Consider the following 17,117-nt stretch of genomic DNA (forward strand, 5'->3'; position numbering starts at 1 on the left):
ATTAAGAAGTGAGGTTAAAGTTGGGATATGGGTAATTTATTTTTTGAGTGTTTTTTGTAAAAAGAAAATTATATTGAAAAAAAAAAAGTTTTTGTAAAGTGAAGAAAGTATAGGTTATGTATATTTATGAGTTTGTTGTTAGTATAGTTGTATTTTATTTTTTTTAATAATAATATAGAGAATGTTTATAATAAAATGGTGTTTTTGTTTTTTTATATAATTTAGTTAAATGGAGATATAGGTGATTATGAATGAGTAATTTTTATTAATAAGAATATTTTAGTTTGATACATTATATAATTAATGTATTATAATAAAGTTAAAGATGAATAATATTTTAATGTGTTAAAATTTGTAAGAAGTTATTTGAATGAAATATTATATTAAAGTTGAAAAGTTAATGATATATTGAATATGTTATATTAAGAGAAAAAGTTATTTTTTTTAATTATTATAAATGTTATGATTGTAAGAATGTAATAGGAGAATAATTTATATAATGTTTATTAATAATTAATAGTTTTTAGTTTTAAAGATTTATTATTTAAAAAAAATTTGCATAAAAATTTTAATGATAAATATTTATATTTTATTGGAATTGTAATATATATAAAAAGGATAGAGAATAAAGTAATGATAGAGAGTGAATTAGATTATTGGATAATAATAGAGAATTGTTTGGTTTATTATTTTAATGGTGATTTTGTAATGTTTAGTATATTATTTTAGATTTAATTTAGTTTTTTTAGTATAGTAGATTTATTAATGGTAAATTTTGAATTTTAATGAAAGTAAGTATTAATATATGGTTATGTATGTTAAATATTATAATTTAGTGAGATGTGTATTATTTTATATTTAATGAAATAGGGTTTTATTAGAAATTTAATATTGTATAAGTAAGTAAGAAATAGTATTGTTATAATTAGTAATAATGTAATATATTTAGGAGTATAATAGTTTGTATTATTTTATTATATTATATATATATATTTTAATTTTAATATTGTGTTTATGAAGTGATTGAATGAAATAAGAGAATATAAATTATTGATGAAGAGATTGGTATTTAAGATAAATGGAAAAGAAGATATGTTAATATATAAATTGTGGTAATTATATAGTAAGATAGTTTTGTTTTGTTGTTTATAAAGATAAATGAATGATTATAATTTAGTTATTTTAAGTAATTAGTAATGAGTAATTAGTAATGTTAATTAGTAATGGGGTTTAAATAGAGATTTTTATAGTTATATAGTTTGTAGAGATTTGGTTATATAAGGATTTGAGATATTAATAAGGGTTGAATTATAATGTTTGATTATTATTGATTTGTTAATTTATTATAATGAATTTTTAATATTTAAGTTTATGTAGATTTAAGGGGTAATTATTGTGAAATTGTTGATATTATGATTTTAAATTTTAATTTATTTTTTATTATAGGTTATATTATTTTAAGTGTGATAAAATAAATAAATAATAGTTTAATATTGAATTTATTTGTAGTTGTTGTTTTGAGTTTATATGTTATGAATTTAAAATTTATTGGAATTTTGTTTTGTTTTAAGTAATTTTTTAAAATATTGAATAATTTTTTTGTGTGTGTGTTTTAAAAGTTTATAGGTGTATTTAAAAGGAGTGAGGAAGGAAAAGGATTTTTTGTTGTTTATTAGTTGGGGATTTTGGAGAATTGAATTAATATTTAGTTAGATTTGGAATTTTTATATTTAGTGGTTTTTGTTTTTGTTAGAGGTTGTGGGTGTTTATTAGGTATATTGAATTTAGTTAATTAGAGAATTTTAATTATTTATATTTTATTAATTTTTTGTTGGTATTAAAGTATATTGTTATAGGCGATTATTTGCAATTTTAGATTAGGTAAAATTGCAGGTATTTTTTGTCACTATATGTCACTTATCAATATAATTTCTTGACATATAGTGACAGATATATTGGCCTATTGAAGGATACTTGATCTTTAAGTCCTGATTTATATATTGGGGTCACATGAGCTAGTTTCCAGCTGGTGGGATAATATCCTTCTCGGAAGCATCTATTGAATAGGATGGATAAAGGAACTGAAATAGCTGAAGCAGTTTTGTTAAGATAGAGAGAGCCAACATTGTCGGGCCCAAGAGATCTATGTGGAGAAAGCGACTGCAAGAGAACCAAAACCTCACCCGGGGTGGTAGAGAGGTCTGATAAGGTGTTAGTACAAATGGGGAGGAGAGGGGGAAGATGGGTTGTAGGGGGAAAGGCGGTAAATGTTTCACAGAAGTAGTTATTAAAATGGTCGGGTCTCTGACCATCACTAGCTTTAAAATTCTCGTCATGAACTGTTGCTGGTATGCCGGGAGATTTCGATCAAGATTTAACTACAGTCCAAAATAGTTTAGGGTTGCTAACAGTAAAATCACCAATAAATGATTATACCAAAGTTTCATACACATATTTTCTGACGATAAGCGTATAATCACCTATAATGATTATTTCTGTATTAATAAAAGTATTTAAAAAATCTTACCCTAACTCGCTAACGAACACATCCATGGAGAAACCAGGCAATTTGTTTACTAAATGTTTCTCAATATGCTGCTCAATGACTTGGTTCTGAAACAAACAAGAACAAAAATGTTTCCTGAGTTCAACCTCAATCACCAAAAGTTTTAGTATTTAAATATTCAATATTCTCGAGAAATGCACTACTTATGGAGCAAGCACTAAATGCAAATTTATATACACATATGAGAGCTGTCCAAATAACAGTTCACCAAGTTATTTTGTGCAGCCTGCAAGGCTCTCACGATTTGAGATTTAATTTCATATTCGTTTTCACTAATAAAATTTTCATTTTGTTTATTTTATTTATTATATATATAAATAAATACGAAACCTTAATGTATATAACATTTACGCAATAACGGAATCGGCAGGTAACTACGAACGAACTATGTGCTTTAAGGATCAGACTAATACGATGAAAACACAGATAAGTCAGACGCAAGTTAGCTTCTGACTTTCATACGCAAGACATTGGAAAATTTTTTGAGTACAGAGAAGCTGTTAAATGACACCACAAAGAAAATTATCATTTAGAAAGCGGTTATAAATTCTGTTATAAATTTGGAAGTTCCGAGAAACGTTCATCAATTGCAACAGATATCCGAAGATAAATCAACTATAGGAAAATCCTTCATTACCTTGTTAGGCTTCATGTTTCGCTATATATGTAGGTCTAATAATAACAACATAAGATAACATCTTTATCATATATTTTCTAAAATGATTACTCCATTAGTTATTTGGTCTTATCCTTGGCAGACTGTTTCTATAATATGTATACACGTTTATCTAAGCAGTGGAGTGTCTTGTTTGCAAGACGAAGGAAAGACACCCTTTTATTAACCATCTCTTTTATTAACGCATTCTGCGTGGTAGAACTTTCGTAAGTTGATTGTTTTTTCCCCATCGATTCGGGTCACCGGTGAGCCAAACGAGTTTATTTTTATATGTTCGACCTGGATCATCAGAATTTAACTTCACTATTCAAGTGATATTCTTTCGTACTTCTATATACTATTACCAATATCTACTATCAAAATATTTCAACCCAAAAAGTACCAATGACATGATTTTCGTAATATGTGCAAGAACTCGTAAAATCCAACATAAAAGAATAAAGTCTTCATATGGTAGGCCGAACTTCAGGGAGTATGATAACAACATTTACCGCATTCATATAAAGATAGCATATATTAATCGTACGGTACTGAGTACAGCATAAATACCAGGGTTCATGAATTGAATTTGTTTATCTTATAAGTAGGTTGTGGAACGGTTGTAGTTTTAATTCTTTGGAGTTCACTAGGAGATAAAAAAAAAAAAAAATGGATCTGTACAAAAGTGTGTTAGTTTAGTGAAACCCTTCAACAAAATAAATTTAACCAAACTCAACAGAAATTTCATAGATTTTGATATACGAAACAGCTTCTACATACATGTGTCATTGCAGATTAACAACGAGTTTTGTCCGAAAGACAACGCTGCCTGATCACTCTTAATCTAAACCGCTATCTTGCGAAGTCTAATATCAGCTCAGCGCTATGCAGCAACACTAGATATATCGCCTGTAAGTCAATGTTTTATTACTTCCTCCATAGAAACTTTAGCTTGTTTAAGAACTGAGAGAGAGAGATCAAGCAGAAAGAAGTTTTTGCAACAAGTCTGCACCTTAATGAATGGCTGATAAATGATTTTCATCTAATCAGACTTGTCAACAAACAAAATATTGCTATTAGATGGATAATATATTAAAAAGTTTTTTTTTTAATTATTTTTTTTCAAGCTACATATGATGTTGTGACAAAAGAAATTGTGATGCAGTTCTTTTCTGAACAATGGAGATGGTATTGCTGTGTCAATATTGATAGAACTTGTGCAATAACTGAAAATCTCTTGTTGACTTATTTCATAATATATCTTGGTCTGAAAAATGTAACTTTTAGTTTCAACAAGATGGAACTGCCACGTACACAGCCCGGCGTAGTACGCAATTTAGCCAAGATATCTTCAAGACACCTTATCTTACTTCACGGCATGGTAATGTGAACTGACCTGTTTCCTCACTAGATCTCACAGCGCTCAACTTTTTTTTTTTTTTTTTCATTCTTTTTACGGGGATTTCTGTTTTACACATCCCACTAACAACACTGAGGCCAGGCAGCTCATTCAAGTTGCTAGATAAAACTGTCAGAACATTATACCTCGAGAATGCATTTTCTAGTAAATTTTGTGGTATTACACAGTTTTATATATTTCTCTATTTTTAATGTCGAAACTGCTGACTTTTTGGGACAAAACAATGATCTATTACTTTTGAGCTTTCCGTTGGGAGTGGATTAAGCATATGTTAGTTTTATATAAGCAATCAGAAGGATAAGTTCTACGCTCTATGATAAATATAGTACCCACTAGAATATGTTAAACTCCATACAGTGGTGTAACTCTTAATGTCAGAACAAATTTTTGAACATGTATAAAGTCATTATTATTATTTTAAAAACTGTTTACTAGTCTCCAGCTTAGTTATTGAAATTATTTTAGTAGTTGTAAATGGATATCAACATTTCAATAAGCAACGTAATTTTCCATTGTCGTCTACTTAGCATTGGGCTTGCAAACTCACTATTGAAGGAAATAATTCGTAACTATGATTCAGTATTTTGTTCCAGATCCAAAAGACAAAACTATAAGTTAACTAAGTTTTAAATAAGTGATATATATTTAAAACTTACATATTCTTTAAAAATGTCCATGTAACATAATTTGTTTTCTTCATTTGTATCAAATTCTCTCCAGTATTTTTCAAGAAAATTTCGCTGTAAACTCTGGAAATTTTCGTCTGAAAAACAAAATAAATGAACATAGAATTTAAACATAAATTAAAACTCTAAACTGGATATCTACAGATGACGTTAAGGGCCGCGGTAGCTCAATGGTGGAGCGTTCATCTCTGGCGTGTGGAGTCCCTGGTTTGATCCCAGATCCAGCCAAGTGGGGGCTTTGTGGTGGACAAAAATCACGTGCGTCTGTTTTGTCGAGGTTTTCCTGTTTCCTCCCACTTCCATTATTCCACCATTATCATTCGTCTCATCATCACTGTCTCTTTTAGCCTCGGTACATAATGGCGGGGAGAGAGTAAACTCAAAAAGAACAAAAAAGTTTGATACACATGTTAACATAAAGCTTACACACATGTACACATTGTATTATCATACTAGCAACGAGTATATCTATTATGAGACTCTTTGAGATATACAAAGTTTCTTTTGCATATACCTTTTGATGATTCACCAATTCGTGCATAGAATACCTTATCACTAACCACTGAGTTCATATGTAGAACTGAAAATGGACGTAAGACAACTCTAGCTCAAAGGGAAAAATTAAAATATTATTCTCATATTGCTCTAGAGAAAGAAAACCCCATGTGAGAATAATTTCCCGCAGTGATGGCCTGAGACATGACTCTTAATCTGACGAATGAAAGGAAGAAGAAGTTAATTCGAAAGAGTTGGATTATAAACGAACTAACAGATAAGCATTTAACTTCACTTGTGAAAATAAGTGCATCCGAGTTCGAATAAGATTATGAGAAATTTCAGTAATTAATAGAGCTTGTGTTACAAAAATTTTATAACATGTAGATACCATTGTTTTTTTTTAATAAATTATCATAATTGTCAACCTATTTTTTTGGAGGGATGGGGGCTCGTAAAAATACTTTGTTCATCACTGATTTACGGATTCAGCTCCGTAATCAACCTTTGCAGATCCGCAAATCAATAGCAATATAAGACTGTATAAATAATTTTTGTTTTACTATGATCTTTCTTCGAAATTACACTATGTAAGGCTGTTTGCTATCGGAACGGAAATTTCTGACTCGTCCTAACTGAAAACAATACATTAGGAAAGAAAAATAAAATAAGAACATGCTTCAATATTTAAATTTAAATATCTCCAGAAGATTATAAATTTGTAGCAAACGGGACTAGGAAGGAAACAGTGTGCTTAATGTACTTACATATTAAATCACACTTGGCTAAATTTAATATACAGATAAGCAGCTTTGAAAGGGAGAGATATCACATTTTTATTACAAGACGAACTTACCCATTAGAATATCTTCAATATGTCCTACAACTGTGTCGAAAAAACTATCTTCGCCACCATCACTACAAATTATGACTTCATCTTCCTCAACGTTACCATCCACATCTATTCCATCTCCCTTGCCTATTAAGATAAATAAATAAAACGTGAGTTCTCGCGTTAACAGCATGCATACGTATTTAATTTCACTAAAAAGGGCTTACCCGAAAATTATCTAAACGTTTTCGGGTAAGCCGAGTCAATGAACGTTTCGGCATACAGTTATTGTCTTCTTCAGCACATATATTGTCAGAAAATTAACGTTGGAAAATTATTTTACAGATATGTTTTTATTTTCGAGAGTTTTGTGTAACTTTCTTGAGGTTTGTTTCTTCTCAATCGTAGGAAAGCATTTTTGACGTACTTGGTTATGTCTTTGTCGAGATTTACTACTCTAGACACAGAAGTCGTTTTCTCTTTTTCTCATGCGTAGATTTATTTATCAGATCACATGCTATTGTGGTTAATGTTGCATAGGTACCACAGAAAGGAACATTTCAACTAGATATACGGAAAATTTGAGAGAGGAGATGAAAACATCACACAAGGTTTGTTAGAACATTTTCAAAATACCTACCACAAAATTAAAAACGTGCAAGTCCTTCATAATAGTTTGGCATACAGAGAAACGAACGTTCCTGAAACATAATATATAAGGACAAAAAATCCAACATTAAATTTGGATAAGGAAAATCTTGACAAGGGTTGGGATAACATTATTAACAGAATTTTGGACCAAAGAAAGTTAAAAGATCATTATGAAACAAATATTTTGCAATAGGGTATCTTTATTAACATTTAATAAATGAAATTAAATACACTTACAATAATTATTAATCAGTTTATTTTTATTTTTTAATATAATAGGCTATGGTACAATATGCCGGATTTTCATTAGACATAGATTTGCTAAAGCTTCTTTTATTACACAGATACTTAGCAGTAAGTTCCATTTCTGTGGTTGACATAATCTGTATACTTTCGAAGTGGGAAAAACATTGTGGATTCAGCAAAGTAAGAAATTTAAACTTAAGCGCTATTTTTGCATATATCTTTACGTCTTTAATCGCCGTATTCTTACGAAAGAATACAGTTATTAAAAGGAAAGATCTCAAATTTTGATTCTTGAGGAATGCTGAAGATCCTCAAATTACTGTAGTCTTAACACTTTTCTTCGACCAATCACGTTGTTAATGGAGGGAAATAATACATAAGTGAAATGAGTGAGATTGAGAAGCAAATATTTACGTACACGGGATATTTTATGAACGATTACTAAAGTCAAAAAAAAGTAATGCTATTCGGAAGAAGATAATCAATGGGATGTATTTCCAGTCAGCGTTAATTTTTTGAAAAGATATGTGCTGAAAAAGGCACTAATTTACTGCCAAAAAGTTCAGAATTAGATTATTTTGGGTGCTTTTAGGGCAGGGTGACGTGGGGAAATTCTGGCACGGGACAATTACGGCAAGGGTCTGTAATTTCTCTGTATTTCAGTGTTATAGCTGAATTCAGTACAATATATTATTTAGCATAACACCTACACAAAACAAACGCTTTTTTTTTTTTTTTTTTTTTTTGTGAAAAAGCTGATCTTAATAGCTGTTATAAGCACTAAAAAAACTGCTTCCATCATTCATAACACTTTGCCTGGCGTTAACTTTTAATCTACCCATTTTTTAAGGAAGTTTTTAGTAATGTAGCTGGTTTTACCATGTACCAAAGCGCTATAAAAATAATCATTAATTATTACTAAATCCCGGCATTAATGGCAAAAGTCATGTACTGCAATCATAATAGTCTCAGGAAGAGTGAAATTTAGTTTCATCATAAGCAATTTGTTGTCATTTTCTATTTTCTTTCCACTGCTCTTAATTCACGCAAGAACGACAGTATACTAAACATTTGGTTCGCTCTTATCTGGCCAAATGATCGCAGCTTCTGATAATAAGTGCAGTCTATTGCCTTTGGAATGTGGAAAGTGGAGGGGGATGCTAGTGCGTATTCAGTTCTTGGAATTTTGAATGGCAAAGATAACTGAAGATAGTTACTTTAAGGAAATAGCCAGGTATGGGTAGTTATTGTAAGTCGCTGGCATGCTGACACATAGCTGTTGTTAATGAGCATTTCACTTCACCCAAAGAAAGCTCATCTCTAAAAGTAAACTACCTCTTGTAGACTTTTCCATAAAAAATGACTTATGCTATATGTTAGGGTTATTAATGAAATATTTGTTTATAAAACAACAAAATAGAATAAGTGGTATTTTACAAAATTGTCAAAAAAATAATTAAATAAATAAATAAATAAATTACCTCTTGCTGATATTTTCATGTAAGTGATTTATGCAACATTATAGGAATAATAATGAAATATTTATTTATGAAATATTTATTTATGAAATATGCACAAAATCGCCTGAATCGTTCTTCAGAAAATAATCCGAGACAAATCTCACCCAAGAATAAACTACAACTCCTAGATTTTCTCAGGAGAAACGAGTTATGCGATATTGTCAGTTGAAATAATTATTCATAAAATATGACCAAAACCGCTTAGGATGACTTATACTACAGTATGAAGTTGTTATTGGAAAAGTGATTTATAAAACAAAATTGTTAGATCTGTTTTTCAGAAGATCGCAATTTTTTATTTTTATTGTTCAGTAATACCCTTCTTTTTAAGGGTAGGAAGAACATTCGAAAAACCTCTTAAAAAAAAAAAAAAAACGTTTAAAATTTTGTTCAGATACGCTGAACAGTATGGCCTCTAGGCTAGTGTACACCAGGACGAACCAACGGAAATGTGTCGAAAAATCATTATCTCGGTATCTATGGGCCATGAAGCATGTAAATCTGCTGAAATCTCGAATACGATTTTTTGCAATTTTGTGGCAAAATCCCAGACTATCATCGCCTAGATTTTGTCGACCCGTTAAATCGTTGTACCAAAAAGAGAACTGAACTGTCGGGAATGGAGGTACGTATAATGGAAACGCAAACACGTAATTTAAAGCCTACTAATGTATTGACTCAGGAGAAGGAAATAAATGTTATCCATGAACTTGTATTCACAATGGTGGATGGGGAGATGTGGAATTCTGTTACATAAACTTCCTCTCAAACGTGCTATATATGGATCTACTCCTAAGAATATGAACAATATTGAATTACGAAAGAAAGCAATAGATAGTAGCGGATATGTATTTGGAATCTCTCCCTTATATGCTTGGATCCGATTTTTCGAATGCCTAATTCACATATCTTATCGGTTGGACATTCACAAATGGCAGGTTAGGGATCTCGAAGACAGTCAAATTATCTGCACGGAAGGGGCAAATTATTCAAGAGTTCCCAACGAAAACGGGATTAATTGTAGATCAGCATAAGCCTGGAGCAGTAGGAAATTCTAATGATGGAAACAGAGTGCGGCGTTTCTTCCAAGATCCATCGCAATCCGCTGAGATTACAGGAATTAATGAAGAACTGGTTCGGCGATTTGGTATTATATTGCGAACTATATCCAATTAATGTAGAAAGATTTGACGCATTCACATTAGAAACTACCAAACTGTATTTTAGTCTATATCCATGGTTCTTCATGCCGGTTTCTGTTCATAAAATTCTAATTCATGGAGGAAGAATTATTAAGGCAGCGATCTTGCCTATCGGAATGCTCTCCGAAGAAGCTCAAGAAGCAACACATCAGCATATTAGAGCAGATAAGGCAGCTCATGAAATGAATGATGAAAAAAAAAAAAAAAAAAAAACTTTCTCGAAAAGAGAATATTCGCGATGTATTGCACATGCTCCTCTTCAGGTCCGATCCTATCATTTCAAGTCAATCTACTTCCCGAAACAAAAACAAGAACTCATTCCTCCCTGATGTCAGGAAGTTACTTACAGAACCTGCTATTAAATGTGCAGCATCTCAGGAAGGTGAAGTACGACATGGCCAAGATCGCGATAGTGATAACTATGATGATGCTGACGATGATGATGATGGTGATCATAAAAACGATGCAGACGGCAACAATGAAGACTACAGTGTTCAGTTCTAGGCCTCTGAAAAAAGATTAGATGTTTTCTCTTTTCAATCTTTGCAGGTAAAGTACATTATTTTCTATTTGGCTAATTTATTTTCGTAGTTTTTTATCTTTTATCTTTTAGCTCATTATTTTTCTCGTAAGCATTGTTTCTCAGTTGTTCTGAATATATTGTGGTCACTTATAGCACCGAGTAATAATTTTACTGGTATAGTGATCATATATTGCATGTATAGGCGGAATACTAATTTTTTTCAGTCAGATTCTGCATCTGGCCCACTGTGCATCGTCCTTAACGTTATCCGTTAAATTATATTTAGCTTTCACAAATCAACATAATTCACAATGCATAGTAGTGAAAAACTGTCATTTTAAGAGGCAAATCCCGCGATTGGTACCTAACATAGGTTCCACAGGCCGCCTCCTCCCTTCCCCAATCCTTTCTTTCTTCCCTTTCCTCGGATAGTGTCATCGCCGAGGGACGTCATCCTCATTCGTGCCGGGCTAATATGGCCATAGGTACCGAAAGCCTAGAAACCTAATTCCTAATCCCTAAATTTTAACTTTAATCAACTAGTTCTTAAGCTAATTTTAATTACAGTCATCACTTTTTAATTTAATTATTTTTTTATAGTCTTAATCTACAGGATGTCCGAGAAGTCCTTCCCTGATTACAGAAATTGATAACTCAGGCTAGAAATAAGATAGAAATATGAAATAATAGGTGTTGAATTGTTTACAAACTATAAAAGTTTTTGTCTGTGTTAGGTTTGTTCTGTTTTACCAAGTCTCATTTTTTTTTTTTTTTTTTTTTTTTTTTAGGTTTGTAGTACGTAAGTAAGAAGCCCAAGAAGCCATGCCAACCAACCAGGAGAAGGCACAGTGTGTCCTGTGGTATCATGAGACACGATCACCAACCACGGTGCAGAGACAGTTCCAGACAACATTTGGGAGGACTCAACCTGATGTCAAGAGCATTAAAGCCTGGTATGAGAAGTTCAAGAACACAGGGTCGGTTGCTGACCTTCCGAGGTCTGGTCGACCAAGAACCTCAGCAGACACGGTGGAGGCTGTGCGTCAGTCTTTTCTGAGAAGTCCTAAGAAATCGGTGCGCAGGGCCTCACGTGAATTACAGATGCCAAAAAGCTCTATCCATGACATTTTACACAAACGTTTATTGTTTCGTGTTTACAAAGTGCAACTCGTTCAGGCCTTGTTGCCCGACGACGGTACACGTCGATATGACTTTGCGGTCGAAATGCTATCACGTATTGAGGACGATAATGGTTATCTCAGACGAATTGCCTTTTCCGACAAAGCGACATTCTTTGTCAGTGGAGTAGTGAATCGCCATAATGTACGCATTTGGGGTTCAGAACCCCGCAGGGAGGTCAGGGAGTTCACCAGAGGCAGTCCAAAGGTGAAAGTTTGATGCGCGTTATTGCACGATCGAATTATCGGGCCATTCTTCTTCGCTGAGGATACCATCACATCTGCAGTGTACCTGGATATGTTGCAGCTGTATGCTGTTCCTCAGCTGCTTCAGTATCGCCCCGATGTCGTTTTTCAGCAAGACGGTGCACCACCTCATTGGGGTTTGGACGTCCGTGCCTATCTCGATAGGACATTTCCTGGGCGATGGATTGGTCGTGATGGACCAACAGCTTGGCCTCCACGCTCTCCTGACATAACCCCATTAGACTTCTTTTTATGGGGTTATGTCAAGGATGAGGTCTACCGAACACGTGTACCAGATCTTGAAACCCTGCAGCAACGAATAACCACAGTCGTTGCATCGATCCCTCCAGTGATGTTGGCTAATGTGTGGATGGAAATTGAATATCGCCTAGATGTGCTACGTGCTACCAAGGGTGCTCATGTGGAAGTGTACTGATGTGACCAAAACTTTTATAGTTTGTAAACAATTCAACACCAGTTCCATATTTCTATCTTATTTCTAGCCTGAGTTATCAATTTCTGTAATCAGGGAAGGACTTCTCGGACACCCTGTACAAGTGTCAGTCTAGAAAGCATAATGATCAAACATTCCTGCCTCCGCCCGGTGCCTTGGATGCACGGTATCCTTACGAATCCCATTGAGTGTAATCGCTACAAGTAAAATGTAATTTTGCAGGCACGAATGAAGAAATTTTGAAATTGAAATCTAGTTTTGGAAACCATACATGAATTCATAATTTTTTTTTAAACTCACAGTCCTAACGATCATCTATGTGTTACATTTTAAGATTTTGTTTTACATAGTGTAGATTATTATAGAGAATATAAAATAATGTATACATAAACCCATGCATATTAGATATGGGTCTGTTCCTTATATCCCGTTAGATTAATTGATAATCATTTAATCATATCCTTAAAGTGGAATCTAGAGCTAGTAAAAGAGTATCTAATACGTAGATTAAAATTGCGCGTAAGTTTAAAGGTATTTAAAACTGTTTATCATGCGCAAATTCATAGTGATTTAAGTTTCTATGGCACGATACTTTGAGGTCATCAGTCCTCCATCAAAAGCCTATTGAAAATACAAAAGATATGTGTAAGATTGATGCTCAGTCTCCCTAGTCGTGCACATTGTACGTCAAGCTTCGTTAAATTAGGAATTATGATAGTACCTGCAATTTTCATATATTAATGTTTGCTTTACAGCAAGAAAAACAATCATATCTAAAATGAATTAGGATATTCTCATACATATCAAACTAGAAACAGAAACCGTTTAGGATGATTGAGATGTGAATATAGTAAGACTGAAAAAACCTTTTACTATATGTCAGTTAAATTTTATAATTTTCCTCCTGTATTTTAAGAAAACTTCCATTTCTGGCCTTTAAAAAGCAGGTGCAAAAATTATTTAATGATAATTGTATATATAGTGTTGAAGAATTTTTTGAACTCAACATTGATAATTAAAATATTTTCGTTTGTTATACAGCGATCTTTCTTTATATTATGGTATGTTATATGTGTAATCCTAAAATTGTCAACTTTTAACTATTTATTTCTGGCGATTGTAATACATCTGATGTTCTCAGAAGTTTCTGCAATAAAATGTATTATTATTACTATATTACTTTCACCGATGGAAGGGTTATTGAAGAATACAAAAGTAAACAATAAAAATACGAACATACAAATAAGTTGTAAACACAAATAACTGAACTGACAAGGAGATCAACAATAACGGTGCCTGACACATCAATGCACCTCCCGTACTGCAGTAATGTACATAATGTTACATAATCGAGGAAAACGGGACTTAACTCTTCTTTCTTCACAAAATCAACATTTAATACCTTACAAATTGTTTCTGATCAGAGGAGTTGCATTCCTGGGTACAGATTAATTTTAGAAGGACTTAACTCTTATGGATAAAAAATACAGCATGCGGACGTATAATAAAAATGACAGTGCAAAAAACACCAATTAATTTGTGCTAGACCAGGAATAAGCACGGCCATATTTTTGGATTTGGAGGCCTAGAATTTTTTGGTTAAAATTCATATTTTTTCGGTATTTTTCGTTTGTTCAAGTTGAGTTAGGTTAGTACTTACCTTCACGGTTTGTAGAGATCAGCTTTCTCGCTATATTTTGTGTATTTGTTTGTTTGTTCAAGGTTAGTTTAGGCTAACTTAGTACTAACCTTCACCTAGTAAGTACATTTTTGTAAGATCAAATCATTTCTCCTGTAATTTTTACTTTTACCTGATTTTGGCCCTCTAAATCCATTATTATCCCAACGTACGAATTATATCTTACCCGCGAAAAGGTAAGGCGAAGTCGATCAGCTCGCACACCAGGGTTTGAAAAAACACATTTAAAAAAAAGTCCAACCCATCTGGGCCCATATGGGTTTTTCGGGTATTTTCGAGTTTAATTGTGCTTTTTCGAAATATTTCAATATCTTTGGGGTAAAAGTGTTAAAATGTGATTTCTATTTCACGATTATCATTGTCACAACTTGCAACAATTTTCTATTCATTGCTGTTTAAAAAAATGACCGCTATTTTGAAACTGTACGGTGGATCACCAACCAAAATGTATACAGCTAATTTAGAGTATCTCGTACTCCTACCCTCAAAATTTCAACCTAAAAGACCGAAAATTGTGCTTTGTAGAGTGGATACCTGCTATTTTGAAAAAATGGTAGGCATTTTGAAATTTTACGTTAGTATGCCGCCAAAATCTATACAGGAAATTTAGTGTCTCGTGCTTGTACCCTGAAAATTTAAACTTAAAAGACCGAAAGTAGTACCCTGTAGCAGGGTTGGTTAGTTGAAACCAGTTGTTTAAAAAAAAAAAAAAAAAAATGGTTTAAACAAAAAAACGAAAACTGTTCGTAAAATCTTGGTGAATACACATCTGTGGTTATCACGTTTCACTCCCGTATATTATTCGTATTATATTCAGACCTAAATTCCCCATTCATTACTCAAAGAGATTATATTACAAAAGCAACTTTCTTTATAAGTTTATGAATGCTTCTTTTGTGATTTTTTTTTACAGTTTGTTATTGTTATGCAACGGCAATCAAAGAAAAATTCTAAATATTGTTTCGTTTTAATCATTTTTACTATTAATAAAATACATCGAAATCCCATACATTTTTGGGGGAGGGGGTCATACAAACCCCACGAAAGGCATTTCTGGAAATTATGTATAAATGGGTCAGAGTCAAAGTGGTCTCAAATAATTGGTATCTTTATTCACTTTTCTTACTGATATGCAAATTAAGTCGTTGTATTTCTTTAACTTGGACTAATAAAAGTCGTAGTAAACTAATTTGGACTAAATTAGTTCTTCTGTACTCTGCAGTATTCTGAAATTGTCCGTATGTAATTCTGTATAATGGTTTCACTTGTGCAACTGTTTATCTTTTGGTCCTTCTGAAACGACTCTTGACTAGAGATGCAAGGGCTCGGAAAAAAACCGGCTTTTTTGGAAAAAAACTCGGTTTTTTCTGTTTCGCTTTTTTGCTTGGGAAATTTTGGACTTTTTTGAAAATTCTGCTTTAAATTGACAAACCAGATTTTGTTTCGCTTTTCTACAACACAAAACGTCATTTAATTAGTGGTTGATGTCGATAATAATATAAAACCTCGAAAATAAACCATGAATTTCGAAAAGATATTTCAGTTTTACTTCTCAACATATTTACATTAGAAATTACAAAGGATTAACCAATGTATATAATAAGATTTTTTTAACCTCCTACATACAAAAGTAAACAGGGTTGGCAAGAACCATGGTTGTTTTTGAAAATGCCAAAAACCCGATTTTTGGGGGAAGTTTAAACTAGGCTTTTTTGGTTTAAACCAGGTTTTTTGGGTTTAGATATTTTGCTTTGTGTATTTATATTACATATTGACAGAAATAAGTTTGTTTCGCCTTGGTGTTATTATGCAACAACGGGGTTATGCTGAAAGAAGTCACATAAGCTTAAAGAAGTCCGGTCAGTAAATTTCTTAAATTGAGAAACACCCGCCCTAGCCATCGGGAAAATCCCGTTATTACTCTAAATGTAAAACAATAACGGAAAAATCCTGTTATTGCTTTGCATGTAAAATTTAAAGGTCAACGTATCATAATCAGAACGCTAAAACTGAAGTATTAAATTACAAATTTAGTACGTACATATCATTGAAAGTACAATCCAAGCTTATGTTGGAAGCTACGTAGGCAATCGATAAATTTTGTCAATTTATATCAGTATATTCAGTGGTGCCCACCCCCTCATGTCTATGACGCACTCCCCCTCAATTGTCTATCCGTAGGTGTTCTTCCATGAAAAAAATTTCGATTAATTTTTACACCCCCTCAAACATATTTATATAGATTTTTAACCCCCCCAAATATTTCAATGACGCAGTTTGCGTCATAGCTTCCCCCCCTTGTGGGCACCCCTGGTATATTTAAGCAACCTTGGCTTCTTTATAAAACAACAGGCATTCAGGCATGCAGATATATACAATTTAGTTTCGTTTCGTATGTTCAGGCTTAACATCCTTACGTAATACCGAGGTTATCAAGGAGAAGACTTTCGCTTAAAGTTACATCCGAACCGCTACTTTGTTTACGCATGAAAGAAGGGTTGTGGTTCGACTGAGAATTGAACATGGGACACCTTGATTAAAAGGTGAAAAGGAAATAAGACTAATGCAGATGGTTTGATGTATGGAAACGTCACCATGAAATTCACACGATTTGCATTTTTCGTTCTTTTTATTTTATTTTATTTTTTTTTTTTGGGGGGGGGGGTTTAAACCAGTTGTTTATTTTTTAAAAAAAGAAGAAAAACAGCTGGTGTAAACCAGCCAACCCTAAAAGTAAATACTTC

General features: G+C 32.6%; 1 protein-coding gene across 1 annotated transcript in view; it reads right to left on the reverse strand.

The window, feature by feature from the left end:
- LOC145685217 (ADP-ribosylation factor-like protein 2-binding protein) overlaps nt 1-17,117 on the reverse strand; it is a 49,887-nt gene that overhangs the window by 22,410 nt on the left and 10,360 nt on the right. The window contains exons 2-4 of the mRNA XM_081757579.1: nt 6,679-6,801; nt 5,298-5,404; nt 2,528-2,613 (exon numbers count right to left, since the gene is read on the reverse strand). Coding sequence (XP_081613705.1) covers nt 2,528-2,613; nt 5,298-5,404; nt 6,679-6,801 — 316 coding nt within the window. The remainder of the gene's footprint in view (nt 1-2,527; nt 2,614-5,297; nt 5,405-6,678; nt 6,802-17,117) is intronic.

The sequence above is a fragment of the Thermobia domestica genome, chromosome 1 (assembly GCF_964235325.1).
Source record: "Thermobia domestica chromosome 1, izTheDome1.hap1.1, whole genome shotgun sequence".
In the NCBI taxonomy this organism is placed as follows: domain Eukaryota; kingdom Metazoa; phylum Arthropoda; class Insecta; order Zygentoma; family Lepismatidae; genus Thermobia; species Thermobia domestica.